Source organism: Poecilia mexicana, unplaced genomic scaffold (genome assembly GCF_051168715.1).
Source record: "Poecilia mexicana isolate PSO_F unplaced genomic scaffold, ASM5116871v1 scaffold_17, whole genome shotgun sequence".
NCBI lineage: Eukaryota > Metazoa > Chordata > Actinopteri > Cyprinodontiformes > Poeciliidae > Poecilia > Poecilia mexicana.
In genome coordinates, this window is record NW_028263386.1 from 4,700,313 (window position 1) to 4,721,218 (window position 20,906).

At 37.8% G+C, this 20,906-nt stretch overlaps 1 protein-coding gene across 2 annotated transcripts; it reads right to left on the bottom strand.

The window, feature by feature from the left end:
• Positions 1-1,359: 1,359 nt before the first annotated feature.
• pip4p1a (phosphatidylinositol-4,5-bisphosphate 4-phosphatase 1a) lies at positions 1,360-20,757 on the bottom strand. Of its 2 annotated transcripts, none has more exons than XM_088014619.1 (7): positions 19,739-20,757; positions 18,638-18,831; positions 12,212-12,318; positions 9,593-9,698; positions 7,609-7,661; positions 5,533-5,623; positions 1,360-2,390 (listed from the first exon to the last, which is right to left on the bottom strand). In XM_088014619.1, exons 1-7 carry the CDS (start codon positions 19,854-19,856, stop codon positions 2,379-2,381), a joined length of 681 nt encoding a protein of 226 aa, XP_087870745.1. In that variant the 5' UTR covers positions 19,857-20,757; the 3' UTR covers positions 1,360-2,378. The 2 variants fall into 2 exon arrangements, with proteins under 2 accessions (XP_087870745.1, XP_014832913.1); XM_014977427.2 differs by having other exon boundaries at positions 1,360-3,409; positions 19,739-20,753.
• Positions 20,758-20,906: the final 149 nt, after the last annotated feature.

The following is a 20,906-nucleotide window of genomic DNA, read 5'->3' on the forward strand; positions in this document are numbered from 1 at the left end:
GCGGAGATATGGCTCGTCTCTCTCTTCAGAGGTAAAGGGGGATAATTTCATGAATGAAAAATTAAGTCAATAAATTTACAACAAAATGCCCCCAAAGCAGAGTGTGGATTCATGTGTGACAGAATGAAAGCTTGCTGATGCCACTTTTCACTTAAAAACCAGAAGGCTTTGGAATCAGTTTCTGGGTTTTTTTTTTTATCTTTCTGGCCTCTCAGCCTGCCAGGGTTGTGCCGATCTCCGGGGAGCTGTGGTTTCTGAAAGGTTCCTCCTCGTACTTAATCCCTCCATCTCTTTGTGTCCAGGCAAAAAATATATCCGCATGAAACTCAAGAGGATGCCGAAAAGGAGGCCTGGTCGAGTGAGGGGGGGTAAAAAAAAAAAAAAGAAAAAGAGCTGCTTTCAAACATTTCGCTATGGTATTGAAAAAATGGAGATAAGACTAATGGAGGTTCTGCAAAATGAGAAAAGGCTGAATTTTGCTTTTTAGATTAACTCCAATTATCCCACTTCAGAGAAGGAAGATGGCTTAATCTCAGGATTCTGTAACAATTATGATCGTCAAAGTTGTCCAATATCCAATATTTTATTTTATTTTTTCTTTAAACAAAGCTGGATAGTGTAGAACAATTCATTCAACACATCTATGGACCAAATGAAGTTTAATATGGAGGCTGGAGACAAGATATACTCTTAGGCATGAACATTTATCACATTATTTGTTATACAAATATTCGTAATTATGGTGACAGTAATAAGTTCCAATAAATTATGTTTGAAAATGCCCAACCTGGCTGTATTATCTCAGTTATTTTTGCTACACTCTTAAAATAGATGTCAACATGAATCGAGTCAAAATCCAACACAAGGATGACCCATTTTGTTTAACATTTACTGTGCTAATAATTCAACACAACTGATGTGTCACAATTATTTAACATAGTTTTCATTTACACAGTTGCTAAATAATTTGAACACAATTTAAATCTTTAAATATATTTCTCTAAGTGCTGTTTAAACACTAAAGCCTTGGTTTCCCAAAGCTCAAAACATCTCAACATGACAAAAGGCTCACTGTACTATAACGGAGTCACCAGACCTCTGAGATGGAGCATAAACTCTGCAAAAGTAAGAGTTTTCCATTGTCCTGTTTGCTTTTTCCAGTTTCCTACACCTGGAAAATAAAGAAAATGTATTTATCACTTTATTTTTGCACAGATTTGTGAGCTCAGTGGGGCTTTCCACTCCAACATAAAGTAAGAGCATCAATTCAAATCCATCCTGGGCTGTGGTGTAGAAGAACTGGTCTAGAACCCAGGTGTACCTCTTAATAGAAAAAAGAAAGACCAGCCGTTTCATACATCATGTTCATCATCATCATGTCTTTATTTGAGTGTAAACGAACTCTGAAAAGAGCATCAGCCAGCTTCTTGATTATTGGATTTAACATGATTAATCTAGTTTGCAGTCACTGATAATAAAACATGATCACTCCAGTGCAAAAAGGATCACTTTCACCTCATTTTGCCCTTATAAATAAATGCTGTGGTCATAGGAGGAGACAGTTAGATTATTGTACTGGAAATAAATACAAAGGAGGGAGGCTGTGAAAAAAACCTCGCTCTGTCAGAAGTCACCCATAATAAGACTGTAAAAACTGTAACTGAAATGTAAAAGTGATCCCATTTTGCAGCGTGCATAATAAATAATGACACTTTCATAAGAACTGTCTGCAACCTCAGTTCAGTGCAACAGCTTAACCGAATCTCCTCTCTTCATCTTGTACTTGGTTTAAACATCTGCATGTGAGAATGTTGACGGTTGTGAGTTTTGTCGACGTGCGTTTGGACACGACCAGGCGTCCGGAGGCTCATTGGGTTAGTAACAAAATCAGCACATTAAATACGTAACAGAAGAAGAGCTGCAAAAATAACTCTCTTAAAAACAAATAAACTTACAATCACAGCAGTTAGTGTTGAGCTCAAAGAAACAATTCATTTAGTCACTTCTGTTTTTCATTAACATAAATATTTACAATCCAGCAGAAAAAAAAAAAACATAATACTTTACATAAACGAGAACAACACAAACATAACTGCAGTCAGAACCACAAACAGGACGAGTGAGAATGTATGTAGTGTGTAGCTGTTCTTATATTCATCATTCTGTAGCTAACGAGAGCTCAGCCTCCATCTTCAAAAAAATTAACCATTAAAGTAGAAGAAAATTCAGGGCAGTGAACTGCAACAAAAAAAGCAAAAGGAAAATAAACTTTCCATTTAACCAGATTTTGTTGCCTTTAGTGAAAAAGAACTAAAAGTACAAAAATAATCCTATATGATGGAATGTTTTAGGGAATGGGAATGTCTTCATTCATAGGTTTATATGATGCACTGAAAGATAGAAAGAAAAAAGATGAAATGTATAAGATAAATCTCGTGGCTTTGCTCTCATCAAACAACAAGAAAACCTTTCAACTACTACTTCTTCTATTGGCGAGATAAGGACAAAAGTGAGGAGAAAATCTGCTTTTAGGTCCATCTTTGAAGAGGGAGGCTGGGCTGCCTTCGATGCAGCCAGGCAGCTCTAAAAAGGAGCATCTCCCCTTTGTTGTGATTCATTGACGTGGCTGCATGTCTGTGTGCTGAATCCTTCTATCACACCTCCTCTTAAGGCTTTCAAGCTGATTTGGATCAAAGTCAGTCTCAGGGGAATAATTTGACATAAACATCAAGTTAAGGAGGGGGAAAATCATCGCCTACGACCGAACTCCACTAAATTGTAATTTTTCTGAGAAGTTTCTATAGCTTCTTGATCTTTTGATTGACAAAGGGAGGCTTAAGCCGGCATTAATAGCTTCATCTGACAGATGTTTTGCAGTTTGAACATCTTAAAGGCTGAATGGTTTTACATTGAGTCTGGACTGATGGGGAATAACCTCAAAACAAAAACAGGAGTGCCACAGACTGAATCCGAAAGTTATCAACAACGCGGGAATAAGGAGGAAAACAAGAGTTAAAATGTTAAAATGATCCCAGATGATTGGATTAGGACATCATTACACTAGGCTGGAAGCCACTTAGATACGATAAAGCAGCCGCAGCAGCCACCATTCCAGTTCTGGAAACATGTCTGACTAGAAGGGAAGGGACAGGAGGAGCAGAACTTCTTCTTCATGGGGGGTTGGATTAAATATATATATTCTGTTTTGTTTCGAAGCCGTCTTTTCCCCGTCCTGTCGGGTCGGGAGGTGGCAGACGACGGGCCTCTATGTGAAGTTCTGAAGCGGCTGGCTGACCCTCATGCACACCCAGTAAAAGGCCCGAGCCAAGGTGACCAGAACCAGGAGCAGCATGACGGCCCACGAGGCGTAGATCCCCGGGTAGGTCTGCGCCTTCACCCACGTTCCAGCCTGAAGCGAGACGGGACAGAACAGAGCCGGCCCTTTAAGTGACGCTACGGCAACAACCGGCTGGCTCCAGTCCGCACACAGAAAATCCAAGTAACCGAGCGGCGTAAAGACATAATCATATTTGCAGAGGTTTTTTTCTGCAATGCCCGATTATGTTGCTGTAATCTTCACTGAATTCCAGTTAAGCATCAGCAAACTTTCACTGCTGATTAACATATTAACATTTTTGTGGATTAGCTAATAAATCGCTCTCAGTAAACTCCAGGAAAAAAATTAAACAGCCACGTATTAAATATTTTATTTTATTCAAGAATGAGTGTAAAACCTCTTCTGTAATGTAAAAGGAACTATAAAACAAATCTACCAGCTAGAGCCGATATTCACGCCCAGTAAAAGCTTTGTCACATTACAGCCACCAGCTTTTATTTGGAAGAAGTGATTAACTGTGAAAGGGACCAGGACTGAAAAGTGTGGTGGACTCATAGAAACATTTTTCACTGCAGAAACAGGCTTCAAATGACAAACTCTAGAAGAAAACTGCTTTTGCTGTAAAAAGGAAAACAGATGAAGATTGATTTAAATATTCAGGATTTATATGTTTTAGAAACAATTCATCAGAAATTTATCTCAGAAAATTCTATAGAGGGCAGGCTTAAAATATAAAACTGTAGATAAAGACTGGATGGATGGATGAATGAGAGAATGAGGAACAGAAGGATGGAAGGACGAGAGAAAAGATGGATGAAAGGAAGAAATGAGAAAAAGGTTGAATGGACAGATGGACAAGAAAGGATGGATGGATGAAACTATGGATGGATGGATAGTTGGACAAATGAACTGATAAAAGGAGAGATGGAAAAGAGGATGGATGGACTGTAGGAACCCCTTCAGAAGTTTTCAAACCTCCAGATCAAAGTTATTTTATTATTACTATTTGATTTTATTTCTTCCAGTTGTCAAACCTTCAGCTGTTGGATTGAAACCCGTTTCTTTCAGAACCGGGTCTAAACCTGGAGCTCATGTTTTCAGTCGGCCATGACACCAATCCCTGAGACAGAAACTAAAACACGAATTAGGTCAGAAAACATCCTCCTCTGACCTATGTATCAGTTTTTCTGCTCTTATCTCAATTCTGAACAATTCTTATTGTTTTAATGATTTAGGTTTCTTTCTGGGTCCGATCTCTCATCTTGTGTTGCCGATGGAGCGCATGTTCAACATGTTAAAGCTGTTGGAGATAATCTGTAGATCCCTGCATTTAAAATGTGTGTTTTTTTAAAATTAAATCCTGAAAGCCTTTTGATCGCCTCCTTCCTTTAGGTACATGCTGTTAGAAGTTTGATGAAGTGCACTCGTATGAAGACTTGGCGTTTATCAGCTCTTGTATCGTTCTTGTAATTAAAACAGCCTTTTTCATAAAACTAAATTAAATGGTGAGACATTTACTGGCTTCTTCACAGCTCTAAGCAGATCTACATGTGTTGTGCTCATCTTGCACCCTCTGGTGGTCACGGAGTAGATTGCAGCTTCTATCTAGTTTTTGCTGACTTTTTAAAGGGGCAAAAGCTAAAACAAAGTTTAGCTTTCTTTTAGCTTTACATCATGTTATAATGTTATTCCCTCTTCAAAAGCATACCTACAGTGTTGCTTTGATTCTTTCATACATGTTTGAGAAATCCTTTCATCTCCATGGCAACCATCCAGCTGTTCAAAACGCACCGCCTTCGAGGACACAGCTTCTCCTCAGAGTGGTAATTTACAAGCCTCAAAGAGCGGTTCTCCCTTGTTACTCCTGCACCCAGCTCCTTCAGACTAGCCATCAGCAATTAGCAAACACCTAGTGGAACTGAGTTCGTTGCAGAAAGAACCGAAGTTTTTAAAGAGACAGAGGCCCAATTTCAAGGCATTAAATTAGGAAATCACATTTCTTTTATGTTATAAAAATGGTATACATATAAAACATAACTGAAATTAAAAATGTCTTGATTGCGCTATAAAATGACACAATGTGCATAATACTGCCCCTTTAATTGAGAGGATAAATAAATAAAAAATAAAAAGATTGTTGGTACTCCGACCATTAAATTTTCATCTACTATGAAATCCTTACTGGGTTCACTCACCATTAGTCCAGCAGTGGAAATGCTGAACAGCAAGCAGAGTAGAAAGCACCACAGACTTCGCCTCCGGGGATACCTCTGTCCAATGGAGGACCTGCAGAGGAGGAGAGGAAACGTTTGATTTTTTTTTTTATTTCTCCAAACAAAACCCACCACGGCATCCAATGTTTTAACAGCAACCATTCTAATGACCAGGAAAGGCGCAGATGTTCACAATGCTCAGCGCATCTGTTGTCATTAACAATGGCTTTGTTAGAGCTGGCATGTGCAGCGCTAGATCTGCAGAAAGGATCTCTTATTACTCGCAGCACTCAATACGGCCTGGCTTTGTGTTCAAAATGTTAGCAACAGCAACAGCTTCTTTTTTTTCTGCAATCCCAGTAAACTAGGAAATGAAGCAACATCTCCAGAAACCCTTCCATTTATATTCTTACCTGATGAAGTCTCCTAAATTAAAGCTAATTATAGCTGCTGTGATAAAATTAAATTAAAAAAAGTCTCCAACTTCTGATTTAGTCTTTTTAGTCTAATTGCAGGAAAAACGACTGTATCACGAAGTGGAAGAAAAAGCACTTTGTTCCTTCTTCCCTGACTTTTTTTTTCCTGACAGTTTGAGCTGTTGAGGCATAAACCTTACAAATGAAAAACAAAGACCTTCATCAATCAGTTACCAACTTGCTCACCCAGCTGCAGACAGATCAGCTTTGCACGAAGGAGTCCTGTCATGGACCATTCTTTTTCAAACTCCACCATAAATTTTCAGTCGGACTGTTTGCTGGTTATGTCACTGAGCTGATGTGTGTGTCGAAGAGGGAGGAAAAAAAAGTTTTCACTCACTTTGTTCTGCGGAAAGATGTTTTATAACCGTCATCAAACCCACTTAGACAAGAAAATAACCTGAATCTACTTCATCAACCTGCAAACTGTGATCGTCTTCTTTATATATTTCACTGGACTTACTCTTAAGAACAATTCCAGCATCTTCATCTTCATCCGTAATGCAGCTATGACTCATCGCTAAACATCACTCTCATCTCATTGTTTATTTCTCTTAAGGGGCTTGAGCTGTTTTAGGTGAACATAAATCATATTTATTTACCTGAATGCATCAGAGGTGCACTGATAAATCAGCCCCAATTATCTAATTTTGGGTGATCTGTGATCAGCTGATAATCACATGTGAAATCGATCGAATCCACAGATCTCATCTACCTTTGATGAGGTCTGAAAATCAACTACTGTTCAATTTTGCTCTGTATTGAAAGAGAGGTGACAACAGTAACTCCTCTGCTTCTAAATCAGCTAATTTCTCTGTATATTTAGCAACTTTTCCAAAGGAAAAATAAAATAATGGATTTCGGCCAAAATAAGAATCAGCAGCTTTTTAAAGATCTGTGATCAGTTAGAAAACTGCAATCTGTGCAGCCCTAGTATAAATAGTTTTTGGTTTAACTGTACATAGACAAACTAAAATTAAATAACTTAAATTTCCAAAGTTTGCAATACTTCTTTTCTTTTTTACTCGTTTTACACAAACAAAAATTGGAAGAAATTTCAAATTCATGTGCTGCAGAGGTCAATATTTTAATACAGAATGTCTAAATCTATGACTTGACTGAGTGGAGGGATAAATAGACAACTGGGCACATGGATAAATACAATATATACATAATGGGACAGAGCATAAAGTCTGAATATTTTTCATATTCAGTTATTTTCCATCTTAATCAAATTTCTGCGTCGGACCCTGGCTATTAAAAGGTGTGATTTAAACCACCTCATAGCTGCTTTTCTTTTTCCACAAGAACATTGTGAAAAACACTAAGAAGCTTATTTAAACATTACAGAAACATGGACTGCAGCAGTGTTCAAACTAAATCCTTAAGGGCAGGACGTATTCAAAATGAAACTGAGGAGGAATAAATAAGTTCAGGCTTTTTATCCAATGGGAAGGTTTGGTCTTTTCTGTTAGGATGGCTCTGCAGGTTAAAGCTTCAGCTAGAGGCCAAAGATGGTAAAGACAATGACCATAGAGTCAGCTGGTGTATGAGAAAAAAAAAAGTGCGTAAAGCTACTTACACTTTTTTGCAGTGCGGGCACCTGGCCAGCGTCCGGTCCGTGAACTCTGTCCACTGAAATCACAAAAGTTAAACGCCCTGAGCATCAAATGGAGCCAAAAAGCAAGCTGCATGTTTGCCAAGGTTTCAGCTACAGTGATAAAAACTTATCAAGTGTGCCCACTGTGTTCACTGTGAATCGCTTTTTTATTTCCAGCTAACAGGCGTTGCAGTTTTTTGCTTCAGCAGGCACCTTGTACTTAAAACTCTATTCTCATTTCCATAATAAATATACATGAGGAGTGAAAATATATCCCAGACAGACCAACACAACACATCATCACTGCTTGGGTGAAAACTAATTAGCTTACAAACCCACCCAGGGCACAGATTTGTATTTTCATTCAGCCGTCTCATCTTCAAGCGGTTGCCTAACGTTCATCTAAACTTTAAAATCCCCCTTCTGCATCAGTCAGACAATATTTATTTAACACAATTCTCCGTTCTCCTCCTTCTTGAGCTAAACCTATGCTCTCTCTTCTATCACATATTTCATAACTATCTTTACTTGTCTTGTAGATTGTTTAAAAAATAAATAAATAAAAAAAAGCAGCGAGAAAAAATGTTTCTTTCCCTTCAACACAAAATGACCACAATACATCAGCAGTGTGTTGTTATGGCTATTGATCTGCAGCGATAACTCAACATACTCTTGGCTCGCAGGAAGGATGTCCTGTCTTTTTAATAATTTACTTGCACCAGCATATTTCACAACAAATATATTGTGGACCTGCAGAAATTCTCCCAGAATGCTTCAGTTGGAGGGAAGAAAAATCACCGGAGGATCAAAAAGACAAAAGCCAAAGTGCTTTTATTCTTCTGCTGGTCAGCAAAGCAGTGGAGCTGCTCTTCAAAACAGTCTAACTAAAGCTGTGCATACCTGCATGTTAGTTACTTTCTTCTAAATGTTTTACTTGACAGCTGTGCTGATGGGTCCCAACGTCAGGCCCCCTTTCACACTGCTACTGCCATGCTTTTCTAGCATTATGGAAAAGAATGGCAGTAGCAGTGGTAGTTTGTTAATGACCTTTGGCCTTGTTAAAGCTGCACAAGATAAGGTTGACATTAGATAAATCGATTTTTGAGATAATCGTCAACTAATTTGGCAATAGATTAATCGTTAACTAGAGAATGCATTTGAAAATTGGTAATTTTGCCAAAAGTACAACACACCCAGAGCAGTAACTAAGCCAAAACTGCATAAGAATACATTCATTTTGGATTTAAGATTAAAAATCAGAAACCTGTGCCTGTAAATATGTTCTATCCGAAACTCAAGTGACAATGTTTTAGCTCCTACTAAGCATCTTTTGCAATCTAATTATTAATGGGTTGATCCAAAAATTAATCAACAGATCAGCCCTACACTGTATTGATGTAAAGTCGAGCAGAAAGGACCGAGTTTTTCACCTGCTGATGTTGGAAATAACTTTATTGTTATTGAGACAACGATAAAACAAATTACTCATCATAATGAAATGCCCACCTCTAAGAAGTGCAGATACAAACACGTCTCCAAATTACACTTACATTGATGAGCTGGGCTTCCAGCTGAGGAGGAGCAAACACACACCTCCAGATTGCACAGAGAATGGCTGATTGAAGGAAGTTGTGAGACTTTTAGGCTGCTTTTTAGAGCCAGAGATAAAGAGAAGTAAAAAAAAATAAAAATCTGCTCAGAGCTAACAAAGAAGATTTATCACAACCCAGCGATGTTCAAACAATATGAACGATCCTGGATACCGATAGTGGGATTAATCTAGACTGAAAGAAGTTAAAATAAACAGTATTTTCAGCTTTTATTTGAAAAATTTAATTTTTCAAATTTCAAATTTGATGAAATTCAAACCAATTTCACCAAAAAGAGACCATGCTGCAAGCTGAATTCTGACAACATTTGTTTCCTCTTCATTATTTCGATGTGTTTTTAAGAAGAAAGCCGTTACCAAGAAGGTGTTGCTGCAGTGTCCACAGGAGACCCGGGCTCCAGCAGGCTGAGGGTCAGGACTGGCCGGCCCAGGATGAACAGGACCCAGATTTATTATCCTCTTACTGGAAAGAGACAGGCAGGCACACAAAGTCAGCATTCCCACCACGAGTGAATTATCACAATCATGATAAAATTTGGTGTGAGAGCAAACTGCGTTGTCATAAAGCCTGATGTTTTGAGCTGCTATCTCAAGGGCGTGCTACGGCACGGCTTTCTGAAATCCATCAGCAGCCCGTCCTCTCATTACTACACACAAAACCTCCATAAAAATCTGCTTCCCCCGACACAGACAGCAGCTCGGAATCACTGATCAGACAGGGGAACGGAGAGGTGTTGGTTGAATCAGAGTGTCTGGCTTGAATGCAAAACAGTGACACTGGAGGTAAACATTTAAGAGCATTTAATGAGGGAAAGTTGTCTATGAGGAATGCACACAATAAGCAAAAACAGCTTGCAGAGCTCAGTAAGCAATTACACTCCATTAGGCTGATGTTCGTGAAAACAGGATTATTATGTAAATATTTCCACTTAAGTTTAGAATATCTGACAATTTACCGTTTTACCAGAACAAGATTTCAGCAAGACGTTAAAGAGTAATGCTATTAAATACAGCTTTATATTTAATTCAACAGAGGTTGTAGCTGTAAGCCTAACTATGAACTGCATTTATAGATTTATTATTTTATAAATTCCTGATTTCAGATCTTTTTTTTTAGCTTAGTTTAAAATAATTAGATGTGCACAAATCAAGCCGTTTCCCTGCAGAATGAGGTATCAGTTTTATTTTAGGTCTAACTTGCTTATCCCAGTTTATATTCTCATGACTAACTCACAAATCCGTCTTCATTATAATTCAATGATTGAAACATGTCGATGATATTTTAAAACAAAAAAAAGCATGTTCTGCTGTTTTCTTGATAAAGGCGATGATTCTAAATTCAAACAAATAAAAATCATCTCCACTGATGCATTAAAGTGTAAATTCCCATCTCTACTTCATTATTTACTAAACTCAAAGTATCTGCTGTTAATGTGTTAAAAGACCGAAACAACTGGGAGTTTTAAATCTTAAGGCATTTAATGAACAGAGACTAAAACACGGAATAATAAATCAATGTTTATTGCTGGTAGAAGGAAAATTAGCACCAGTCGTCTTATTTGTGCATCTCTAAAAATTTCTGATGCCCTGATCGCAAATATTGAAGATTAGGGCTTTGCCACCAAGTTCCAGTCAGACACAGCATTAAAGTTGACACACACACAGCTGCAGTCTTCAACAAAATCTCATCTTTCTCCTGCTGGCAATGTGGAGAAATGTATTGACTTGCTGGTCCAAGATCATCTTAAAAACATCTGTTGCCAACAAAGAAATGAAACATGAGGTTAAATCAGGAATGTAATATGCAGATGTAGAAAAATAAGCTTTGTTTGTTCTTTAAAAAATAGCCTCACAACTCTTTTTGTCAAACAGACAGTACACCACCGGCAGCAGCAGAGTTTACTGCAGCTAAAGGCTTGATATAAAAAAGGAAAATGTGCCATTACTAATTTTAGATTTTGAGAGAAAACCCTGGTAGGGGGCATCACAATAGTATTTTTGGGTTCTCAATGTGGGCAAACTTGAGTTTTCATGCCTATAGTTACATAAATTTCAGCAAAGGCAAATAGAAAGCATGGCTGGTTACATTACACAGAAATCATAGAAACAGTCAGGGATGTCCTAGAAGGTAAATTGTCTCATTTGTTGCAAATAATTTCCCAAACTAAAATAAAATGTCTACTGGGCTTAAAATAAAGTTGCTTTTTATGTTTTTTATCCCTGATCACTGGTGCATTTGCTGCGCTTGTTGCTAAAGAGAGGACAACTGTGTCTTGATTCAAATTGCTCCGATGCTCTGGAATTGATCTTACGTCTGCATGTATTTAGTGCAGCCTGCTTTATGATCCACAGCACATAAAAGGCAAACAGCATCTGCTGATAAAATGGGGAAGATTGAACTGCAACATCAATTCCTAAATCCTACCAGCTCTGTGAAGTAAACCAGGCATCAAAATCATAAAGTTCGGATGAGTTGCTAAAACAATACATTTATTAGGACGGACAGCTCTGTGTTTTGGGATAGACTGCATGTATTTTTCTCTACAGAGGCTTGGAAACTCATTTGCACCTTGGAGACTGTAGACAGAAAGCTTTTTGAATTTCATTATTCATCCAAACTCCATTGCTCTAAAAAGTGTCCTGAGTATAAACAGATATATGGATGACAAAATTAGTGTGCAGATGGAGGTTCCATTGAAGAAAAAAAAAGAACAACTTTTATAGTCTGAGCTAAAGAAACTTTCCATATTTCACAATACTTGCCAAATACAAGTTAAAAATTCATGCCACGGCCGTTCTAATGAGGTTTCCTCATGTTAACTGTGCTGGCAGTAAGGCCTTAATTGAAGGCCCGCTGTTCTCACTGCACCTTGCTTCCTCTGCTTTACTTTCCTTCTAGCATTACAAAGTGTTTTATAGGAGTTCTGCAGGGCTGTGCATTTGCGATCACAAAAACAAACACACACAGTTTCTCACCAATATGGTCGGGGACAGGCAATCCTCTGAGAAGTGACTTTGCAGATGAGAAGACAGTTGCAGGGGCAGCGAACGTACTTCTTTCCTGCTGGGGCATTCTTAATGGGCTGCAGAGGGAGACAGAAACGCTCAGGAGATCAGAAGGCAGCAGAACCTCAGAGCCGAAGAGGAGAAGATAACGAGCCAATTATATGTGATGGGCGAGGCTGAATAAATAGTACAGGAAGGAGAAAATTGTTTTCTAGCAGAAACTGTACACAAACTGCAAGTTAAGGTGGTGATTTATAACTGGTAAGAGTTCAAATATAACAATAAGTCAAAGAGCCAATTAAGCAGCGTGTGGAATGGTATAAGAACACCAAAACCTTTGCATTTGATTTGTGAAATAAATCAAATGCAAAGGTTTTTTATATATTTAAAAAAAACAAAAACATAAATAATAAACAACTGGAGCGCTATTTAGCCCCAATAATGTTCGAGTGTTTTAGTAAAGGTGCGCATAAACTTTTTTGTTGCACACAGTATATTTTCATCAAGGCATCAACTGATTGTTTCACTACACGTGCCTTCATATAAAGTTTTAATCAGCCCTTTGCAACAACAATATATTTCTTTAAAACAAAAATGTGTACAAGGGATGCACCGATCCACTGTTTTTACTCCTGTTACTGATTTTTTTTAAACAAACACATAAATGTACTAAACTAAAACTTATTTGATAACTCTGTACCAATAAAGCACACTTAAATACACAACAGTTTCACAAACATGGTTAATCATGTAAAAAAAACATAACTTTAGTCTGTTCAATCAGTGCAATCAAGAGAATAACAGCCAATGTAAAATAAATAATAAAGAAACTGAAACTGACAAAACGATAGATTTACCATCTTGGCCAAACGCAAAGGGAAACTGCAACCAAACTTATTTTGAATGGTTCAGAAAGTGCAATTAAGAAATCTAAATATGATGTTAAATAAATAAATAAAACATGACGTCACTCAGAGCACAAAACAGAGAATCAAACTGACTAGATCTGCCCTTTTGGATATGGAACATTGTCACCAATACCTGATCTAGAGTTTTTTTTTCAATATTGGGACCAATACAGATATTAATATCAGATCCGTGCATCTCTAGTTTGAACTTTTACATGTCATTACTTCTGTTGCTTTTCTCTGACTGGTTTCATTTAACTAAATATTTTTTAGGTGTTTTTCCCCCATTCTGAAAAAAATAAATCATGCACTTTTTTTTCCAGTATCTGATAAAAACTCTGTTGCTTTGGTATAAATCTGCCTAAGTGCAAAATCTTAGACCTGCAATGATTTTTATTGGAATCACAGTTTCTACCTATTGATCAAATGATAAGAGACAATTCAGATTACATTCAGATGGGTTTATGCTTCACCCAAAACCGCAGGACGGATGCTAGCTGATCCTGTTTTTTTTGTTTTTTTGTTTGGTTGTTTTTTACCATTTGAGCCAAAGGGAAACTAAAATGGTGATGGTAAAACACACAAACCAACACATCGGCTTGTTTACTGCCATCCGTTAAAGATCCAGGACATTATTATAAAGATAAATCCGAGTTCTCTTGTTTGTAATCAAGAATGACATATTGTGGACATTACGGCTATAATCTGGAGTCTCCCTAATCCTTCCATGAATCAAAGCCACTCACAGACTCAGTCAGTACAATAACCACTCTATATTCCTCTATTACCCCTCTACAACTGGAAATTATTTTAATGTAATAAGAACGCACACATTGAAAGATGTGCACTGCAGCTTCAAACACGGCTGCAATAACGAACAGATCGACAACCGGTAATGAAAGAAGACCGCATGTGCCTAATAGAGCCCAAATAAAGATGTTAATAAACAAAGAAAATGGCACATTTAATTTAAATAACTTCAGGTGCTTATACTTTTGAATTAAATCAGCTTAATTAGAGACCTGGGTGACAACAAGCTTGATAAAACTGTGCCTAACACTGCATGTCTACACAAGCTCTACATAATGTATTGTGTAAATCTACACATGTCGCCTCCATCTGCAAGTAGTTATTACTTATCGGTACAGCCTGATGCAAATCTTACATTTCTTCTCCCATCTGCATCTTGATCTGCACTGTCAGCGATGCACACTCCAGGAACCACGTCATCCTGTGAATGCAGCTGTGATTGCTGGTGAAATTACTCGCAGCGTTTTCATCAGCGCAACTGTCAAATCGTTCCCCCCCGCCTCAATCAACGGGAACCTTTTTCTGTGGTCGAACACATGATTAGAAGTTGGCAAGTAAAGTTTGGGTTGAGCAGCTGTTTTCTCGGGACTCATCACAACTCTGCAGTCTCTCAATGGAGGTAATAATTTCAAAAGACTTCAGAGCATTACATCAAATAATTGAATCATTGTTGTAATTACTACACAAGCATAATGAGAGCTATTGTACGTGCAGACATTTTTAAACGAGTCACTTATGTCTGTTTGTGTCCTTGTCTCTGCAGAAATCAGCTCTGATTACAAATTAAATTATTCAATATTGCTGCGTGTGATTAATATTTTCATTATAAACTTCACTGACAATATGCCATTTGGAAGAAGACCTAATTACAAACTGACTTATACTGCATTCATCCAACCAAATCCTTCTGAACATTAATTTGGAGCTCAGAGGTGTGGAGGAATAAACAAAAAGAAAAACCCAGCTCTTATTTTTGAGTCTGTCGTTCATTTCTACCTTTTAGTTTTATATTTAAAACAACTACCTCAGTCATTAGAGCAGGAACTGTTCTGTTTATGCTTATGTTGGAAATAAGATCCAGATTGTGGACTCAAGGGTACATGAATATAACATGAACCTCTTCGCCTTTACAGAGATGCGTATACCCTAACATCCAGTGGTGGCCACACGTCCGCTAGTCCAAAACTAATTTTTTGTTTAGCTTTAAAAACTTTTAGCACAATTAGTTTCCCCAAAATTAATATTTCCTGATATATTCTAAAGTTCTATTTACTTGGTTGCTTTGTAAACTTTCAGATGAATAAAGCTCAACATCTGTGTTAATGCACAGGTTATTGACTTAAGAATTCAAGTAGTTAAGTTGTTTATATCCATGCTCTTATTTTGAAAGGGTTGAAGACTGTTCAAGCAGCAGCTCTTGCTTCCTGTCCTCACAAAGCATAAAACACAGACAATAGAGGGTGAGATATAAACATAAATACAATATCTAAAGAATAAAACATGTAAATTATAATGTAAAAATTTAATTGGTGAGCAATGATTGTAATCTTTAAGAGGCAGATATCATTTGAATTGAGTTCCGTGTTGTAGTGCTTTAATAAACATAGAACTAACTTTCTAGTTGGTGACTGCCACTGCTAACATCCCACATAAAGACACCATAACTGACAGCAGGAGAAATGAAACTGGCAGATTTGAATGCTGCGCAACACAGTTTGCGACTCATTGGAGGTTATCCTACATAGGTGCAGACAATAACTACTTATTAATAAAATAAGTTTTATTAACAGGTAACTGAATATTAGAACTGTTGACAGCATGAAGGATATCAATATTGCAGTTATGTTGTAAGGTTACAGACACCTTCAAGGCTTGATGAGGGAGAGACTGATGCACTGTGCTACTCTGAGCTCAGGCTTTATTATTCAGTTTTCAGTTCTGGAAAGTAAGTAAAAAAAATATTAATAATAAAAAAAATCAATGAAAAACCAAAGTTGTATTTCATTAAATACATGACCACACTTTTGGCCTATGAATACAATAACCAAAAGTATGTACTGTCGTATCCAAAGTCGGTCCTGGAGGCCCGGCATCCTGCATGTTCTAGTTCTCCCCCGGTTAAACATACCTGGATGCAATGATGGCTCATTACAAGGCATAAGAAAAACATTGACATGCTGAAAAGGTTGGTGCCACCAGGGAGGGAACTAAAACATTCAGGATGCCTTTGGGCACCACTGATTTAGATGGTTTGACTATAACAAGTCATAAAAAGGTTAGGGACATGGAGACTTAAAAAAAAAAAAAAACAAGAACTAAATGGAGAAAGATGATCCGCAGAGGCAATCTCTGAATGGAAAAGCCAAAAGAAGATGGGGAATTATAACAATACTGAAAAAAGTTCAAGTGATAAAACAATCAACAGACCTTTTAAAATTTACTAATTTGGCACACAGGCACAATGCATCCGCTGCACTTGATTATGACCTAATTACTCAGCATTCTGAAGGTTCTTCCTGTTTAATCCTCAGACATTTCATTTATTGTGCTCCTAACTGATGAAGCAAGAGTGAACACCACTGAGAGATCCAAACAGCTGTCTGAGGCCTCGACAGGGAGAATTGTGGCAGCTTATGCGTCTGGTAAAGGATTTAAAAAGGTCTTATAAGAATTGGAAGTCAGTCAGTTTAGTTTATTTTAACAATAAGTAGCATTGTTACAATCAAAAGGACGATTGAAAATAGCAACTTTGTTGGATTATTTATTGTTGTTCTCTTCTTGTTGAAATCTTTGTCAAAAATGGTTCCGTTAAAAAAACTAATCAGGACTTGGTGTTTGCTGTAGTGTAATGTTTGTTCTGATTGCTATAGGAGCTGATATTACTCAGTATGCCATGAAAAGGGCTGTCAGTTACACAACAACAATCTTAGCTCTCCACTGGAATGAGCCATGCACACCTGCTGGCACTCAGCACTTATGCTCACAGTCAAGTTGTGCATCAAACGGCGATCTGTCAGTGAATGTACAGCAGAGGGCTTCTGGAGTGGTCAGCAACCTCAGTGCCTTTGATGTGGTTCTAAACTCTGTAGTCACAAACTATTTTATCCGTCTTTACTGATTTTACATCAGTCAGAAGTGCATGAGAAGTTTTGCAATAAATAACTGGAAATATTGTCTGCGAGTCTGAGCCATGTCAATGTCAAATGACTCAGCGTGCGTTTTAAAACCAGGACTGGATGTTCATATTTAGAGCTGTCCACTTATGTTTGATACAGCAAGAATCAATGTTGATGCCAGTGTGGCATTGAAATGGTTATTTACTTCTAAGTAAAGTGCTAAATTAGCTTAAATTACTTCAAGAACCTTAGCTTTCTAAAGAAGTACAGCCTGCTCTGTTCCTTCTTGTTAACAGCTTCACTGTTACAAATTCAGTCCAGTCCAGTCTGCTGTTAAAACGAACAATGGAGGCATTTTTTTTTTTATTGGAAAATGTAAAGATAAAAGTCTCAAATTTGGATGTGCAGATACAAATCTAGTACCATTAGATCCTCCTATTAGCTTTTCTAATTTTGTATACCGGTTTAACAAGGGGTGAAGGATAAAATTGATTTCTGTAAGCTTAATGAAGCAGATAAGGTTGACTGGATCAATTTAAAAAACACACAAGCTCAACATCAGGATACTTTATGATAATGTTGGTAGGAAAATGCTGAGTAAAATACAAGTAGCTGCTGCAAACAGGGTTTCTACACATTTTCATGTAAACATTTCAGAGCTTTCTCAGTAATTAACCTCACATTAAAGTATAAAAATACAAAATCATCTATTGTCTATACTTGCTTATTCTTGGAGGGTCGATGCCCTTTTTTCACTTCCGATACAAACATCTGAGGTTTAGTGTCGCTGATACCAGTCCGATAGAGAAAAACAGTGCTGAATTAACTTAAAACAATTCTTATTTCAAACACAGACATAAATGTATTGAATTATAAATATATTTTACAACTCTGCACCAGTATATTGCGCTTAAATACACCAACAGATTCACAAGCTTGGTCCAACATGTAAACAGAACACAACTTTAAGTTGTTCAGTCAGTGCAATTAGAAATACAAGAGCTAATGTAAAATGAATAATAACGAAACAAACTGACAAAAACAAAAAGGTTGAACACCTTGGTCAATCATTTAAAAATAAACTACAACAAACTTTTGTTCAGATGCTTCAGAAAGTGCAGCTAAGAATTCCTGAATGAATGAATAAACAGATACAATCCTAAGAGAATATGATATGAAAAAAAGGGTGGAAATGCACATATTTTTCCATACTGTTTTTTCCTTCTTATCCAGATTTGGAAATGACCTTAATTTAAATTTTTCTGACATTTTCAATTCTGCTGAAAATTCTAGCAAAAGGTTTGAGTGAGAATAATCAGGAGGACAGAAATGAAAACAATGGTATGGTGGAGACAGTGCTGTAAATAAGTCTTTTCAACAAATTGGAACTGAGTGCAGACCCTGAGTCAGATTTACAAACAGTGCAATCTCCTCAATAAATCTGTGGTAAACTGAGATCTAAGCTAATTTGTGATGACATATCTAATAGTTGGTGCCTCTATTTTGTGTGTCCAAGTTTTTTTTTTGCATATTTAGCTGTACACTCTTTTGGAGTAACTCACCGTAGCTTCATTGCAAACTCCACACTTCACCACGTGCTGGTGGATCTTCCCCTCCACGGAGATGAGGCTCTGACACACCCTGCAGCTGATAACAGGGGCATTTCCGCTCTCCGGGGAGGCGAGTGGGGAGTAGGGTGGAGGGTCCTCCCCTAGAAGTACCGAGGGCTGACTGGCACTGGGGAAAGGGGGAAAACCTGAACAAGGAGGATAGAATACAAAATATAAGAGTAGTATTGCATGTGTGACAAATGCATGATTGTTGGAAGTCACAAGAGAAATGCAGTAGGACTGGGAAAAAAAAGACTCTCATGACAAGTAACCCATTACAGCAAACAAGATAATGAGATTAGGCCTGGAGTTCAGCAGAAAGGAGCTTTAGTAGAAAAACACTCTTGGAATGCGGAGCAGAGCTGGTTTCAACACATGAGAGTCTGGGTATTAGCAAAAGCTAAACCACAGTGTGTGGAACAGCTTAACCTAGAAATCACATAAAAGCATGCAAAACTGTCTGCTCTATTTTTTTATTATTCGGAGAAAGCTGAGAGACTAGTGAAAAGTGAAATCTAATCTCTCTTTGAATATTTAAATGCTTTTCCTGGGAGTTATGATTGGTCGCAGCATCCCTCCGCAGCATCCGTAGTCACTTCCTCCTGTCAATCAAATCAGGTGTTTCTAGGATGCTAGCCAACCGCTAGCATTTCTTCTATTTAGACAGCCATTGACTACATTTGACTAAAATAAACTGTTAAAAATAACAGAATGCCCCCAAAAATATTCATTTTAATAGTGTCATTAAAACTGGTTCACGATAAAGCTTAGCAAACAGTTGCTAAAGAGTTAGCATAATTTAGGCTAATAATACAACGGTTACCTGGTTCATATAAATTCTATAAAACGACACAATTTATCAGAGGGAGTGTGTTCATTAGATGCTATTATGTACAATATTCTTATCATGCAACATAAACCCTCCACAATTAGTCCCTGTCATAGTGAAGCTAGCAGGCTAACCGTAATGCCCAGTCAGTGCTAGAGGCTATGGTAAGCTAGGCTAACATAGGCTGGAGTCAGGACAGAGGATGCATCACCCTGCATACTCACCCTCTGGTTTGTTGGGCACACTGTAGGACCCAGCGCCGGGAGAAACCCCGCCGTTACCGCTGCCAAGAGCACCATCCCCCAAATCTGAGAGCAACGGGGACCTCTCGCCGTCCGCCATACCGAGAGCGAGGCGCAGGTAAGGAGGGAGAGAGAGAGAGAGAGCGGGAGAGACGATGCAGACCGATTCGGTGTGGTATTGTTGTCTCGGAAATGAAGGCGTCACATGATCACACCCACCCACCAACACCAACCCAGAGCACCCGGTACCGGTGCTGCTGCGGTAACGATGCCCGAGGGTGTGGCACTGCTCTCACCGGGCATGATTCAGAGAGATGTTCCCTGATAATAACATTAGGTCAGGCGCATTATGCTTCTGTTATTTACTTATCGTGACTTCCCATTTATTGTAATCTGCACCCAGTAGAAAGACAGGAAACTGATTATTGTTGTTATAGGTCAGCTAAGAAATATATGAGACACAAAGATTTTTTTTCCATTTATAGAGGTGAAGGGGGCATTCCCCAAAGTTAGGGTGATCCCTAGAAATATGACTTTAAGCGACTGTGGTGGACTGTCCTGGGTGTAGCCACCTCTCACCCAATGACTGCTGGAGATAAGCACCAGCCCCTCCACGATCCTGAAAGAAGTGTATATAGTGAATGAATGGATGAACTGAAGAGAGTAGAAAACATGACTCAATAAAAAGCAACATTTCTTTATTTAATCGGGCCCCAATGTTTTGAATTTTTTTCTTTTTTTTTCTCTTTCATAAGCCCAACTAGGCTCATTAGGCCTATTAATTTTACGGACACCCAAAATCATATGAGTTGTATTAATTTAGGATTTTTGTGAATATAAACAATATTAAAGTATTTGAAAATCATGAGGTTATAGTCGATTTCTTTGAGGACAACATGGAGACATTAGCAACAGGACGCATTAAACCTACCATGCATCAGTTAACACCTGCTGATGCATTAGGTTACCTATTACTATACTGTAATTTGCTTTAGTAAAAATAATTTTTCCCTAACACAGCTATAATTGTTAAAAAAAAAAATTGATTGGTACAAGTGAATGAAGTTTGTCAAACTTAACTTAACTTTACTTAACTTGACAACTTAAACTAACTTGGATAAACTTAATTTGATTACTTGTAACCAATTAT

Coding starts and splice junctions, on each gene's coding strand:
- pip4p1a (XM_014977427.2), bottom strand. CDS start 19,856: ATGGCGGACGGCGAGAGGTCCCCGTTGCTCTCAGATTTGGGGGATGGT. Junction 7,662..9,592: donor ACTGCAGCAACACCTTCTTG/GTAACGGCTTTC, acceptor TTGTGATTTCAG/TGGACAGAGTTCACGGACCG. Junction 3,410..5,532: donor TTTCCACTGCTGGACTAATG/GTGAGTGAACCC, acceptor GTCTCGCTTCAG/GCTGGAACGTGGGTGAAGGC.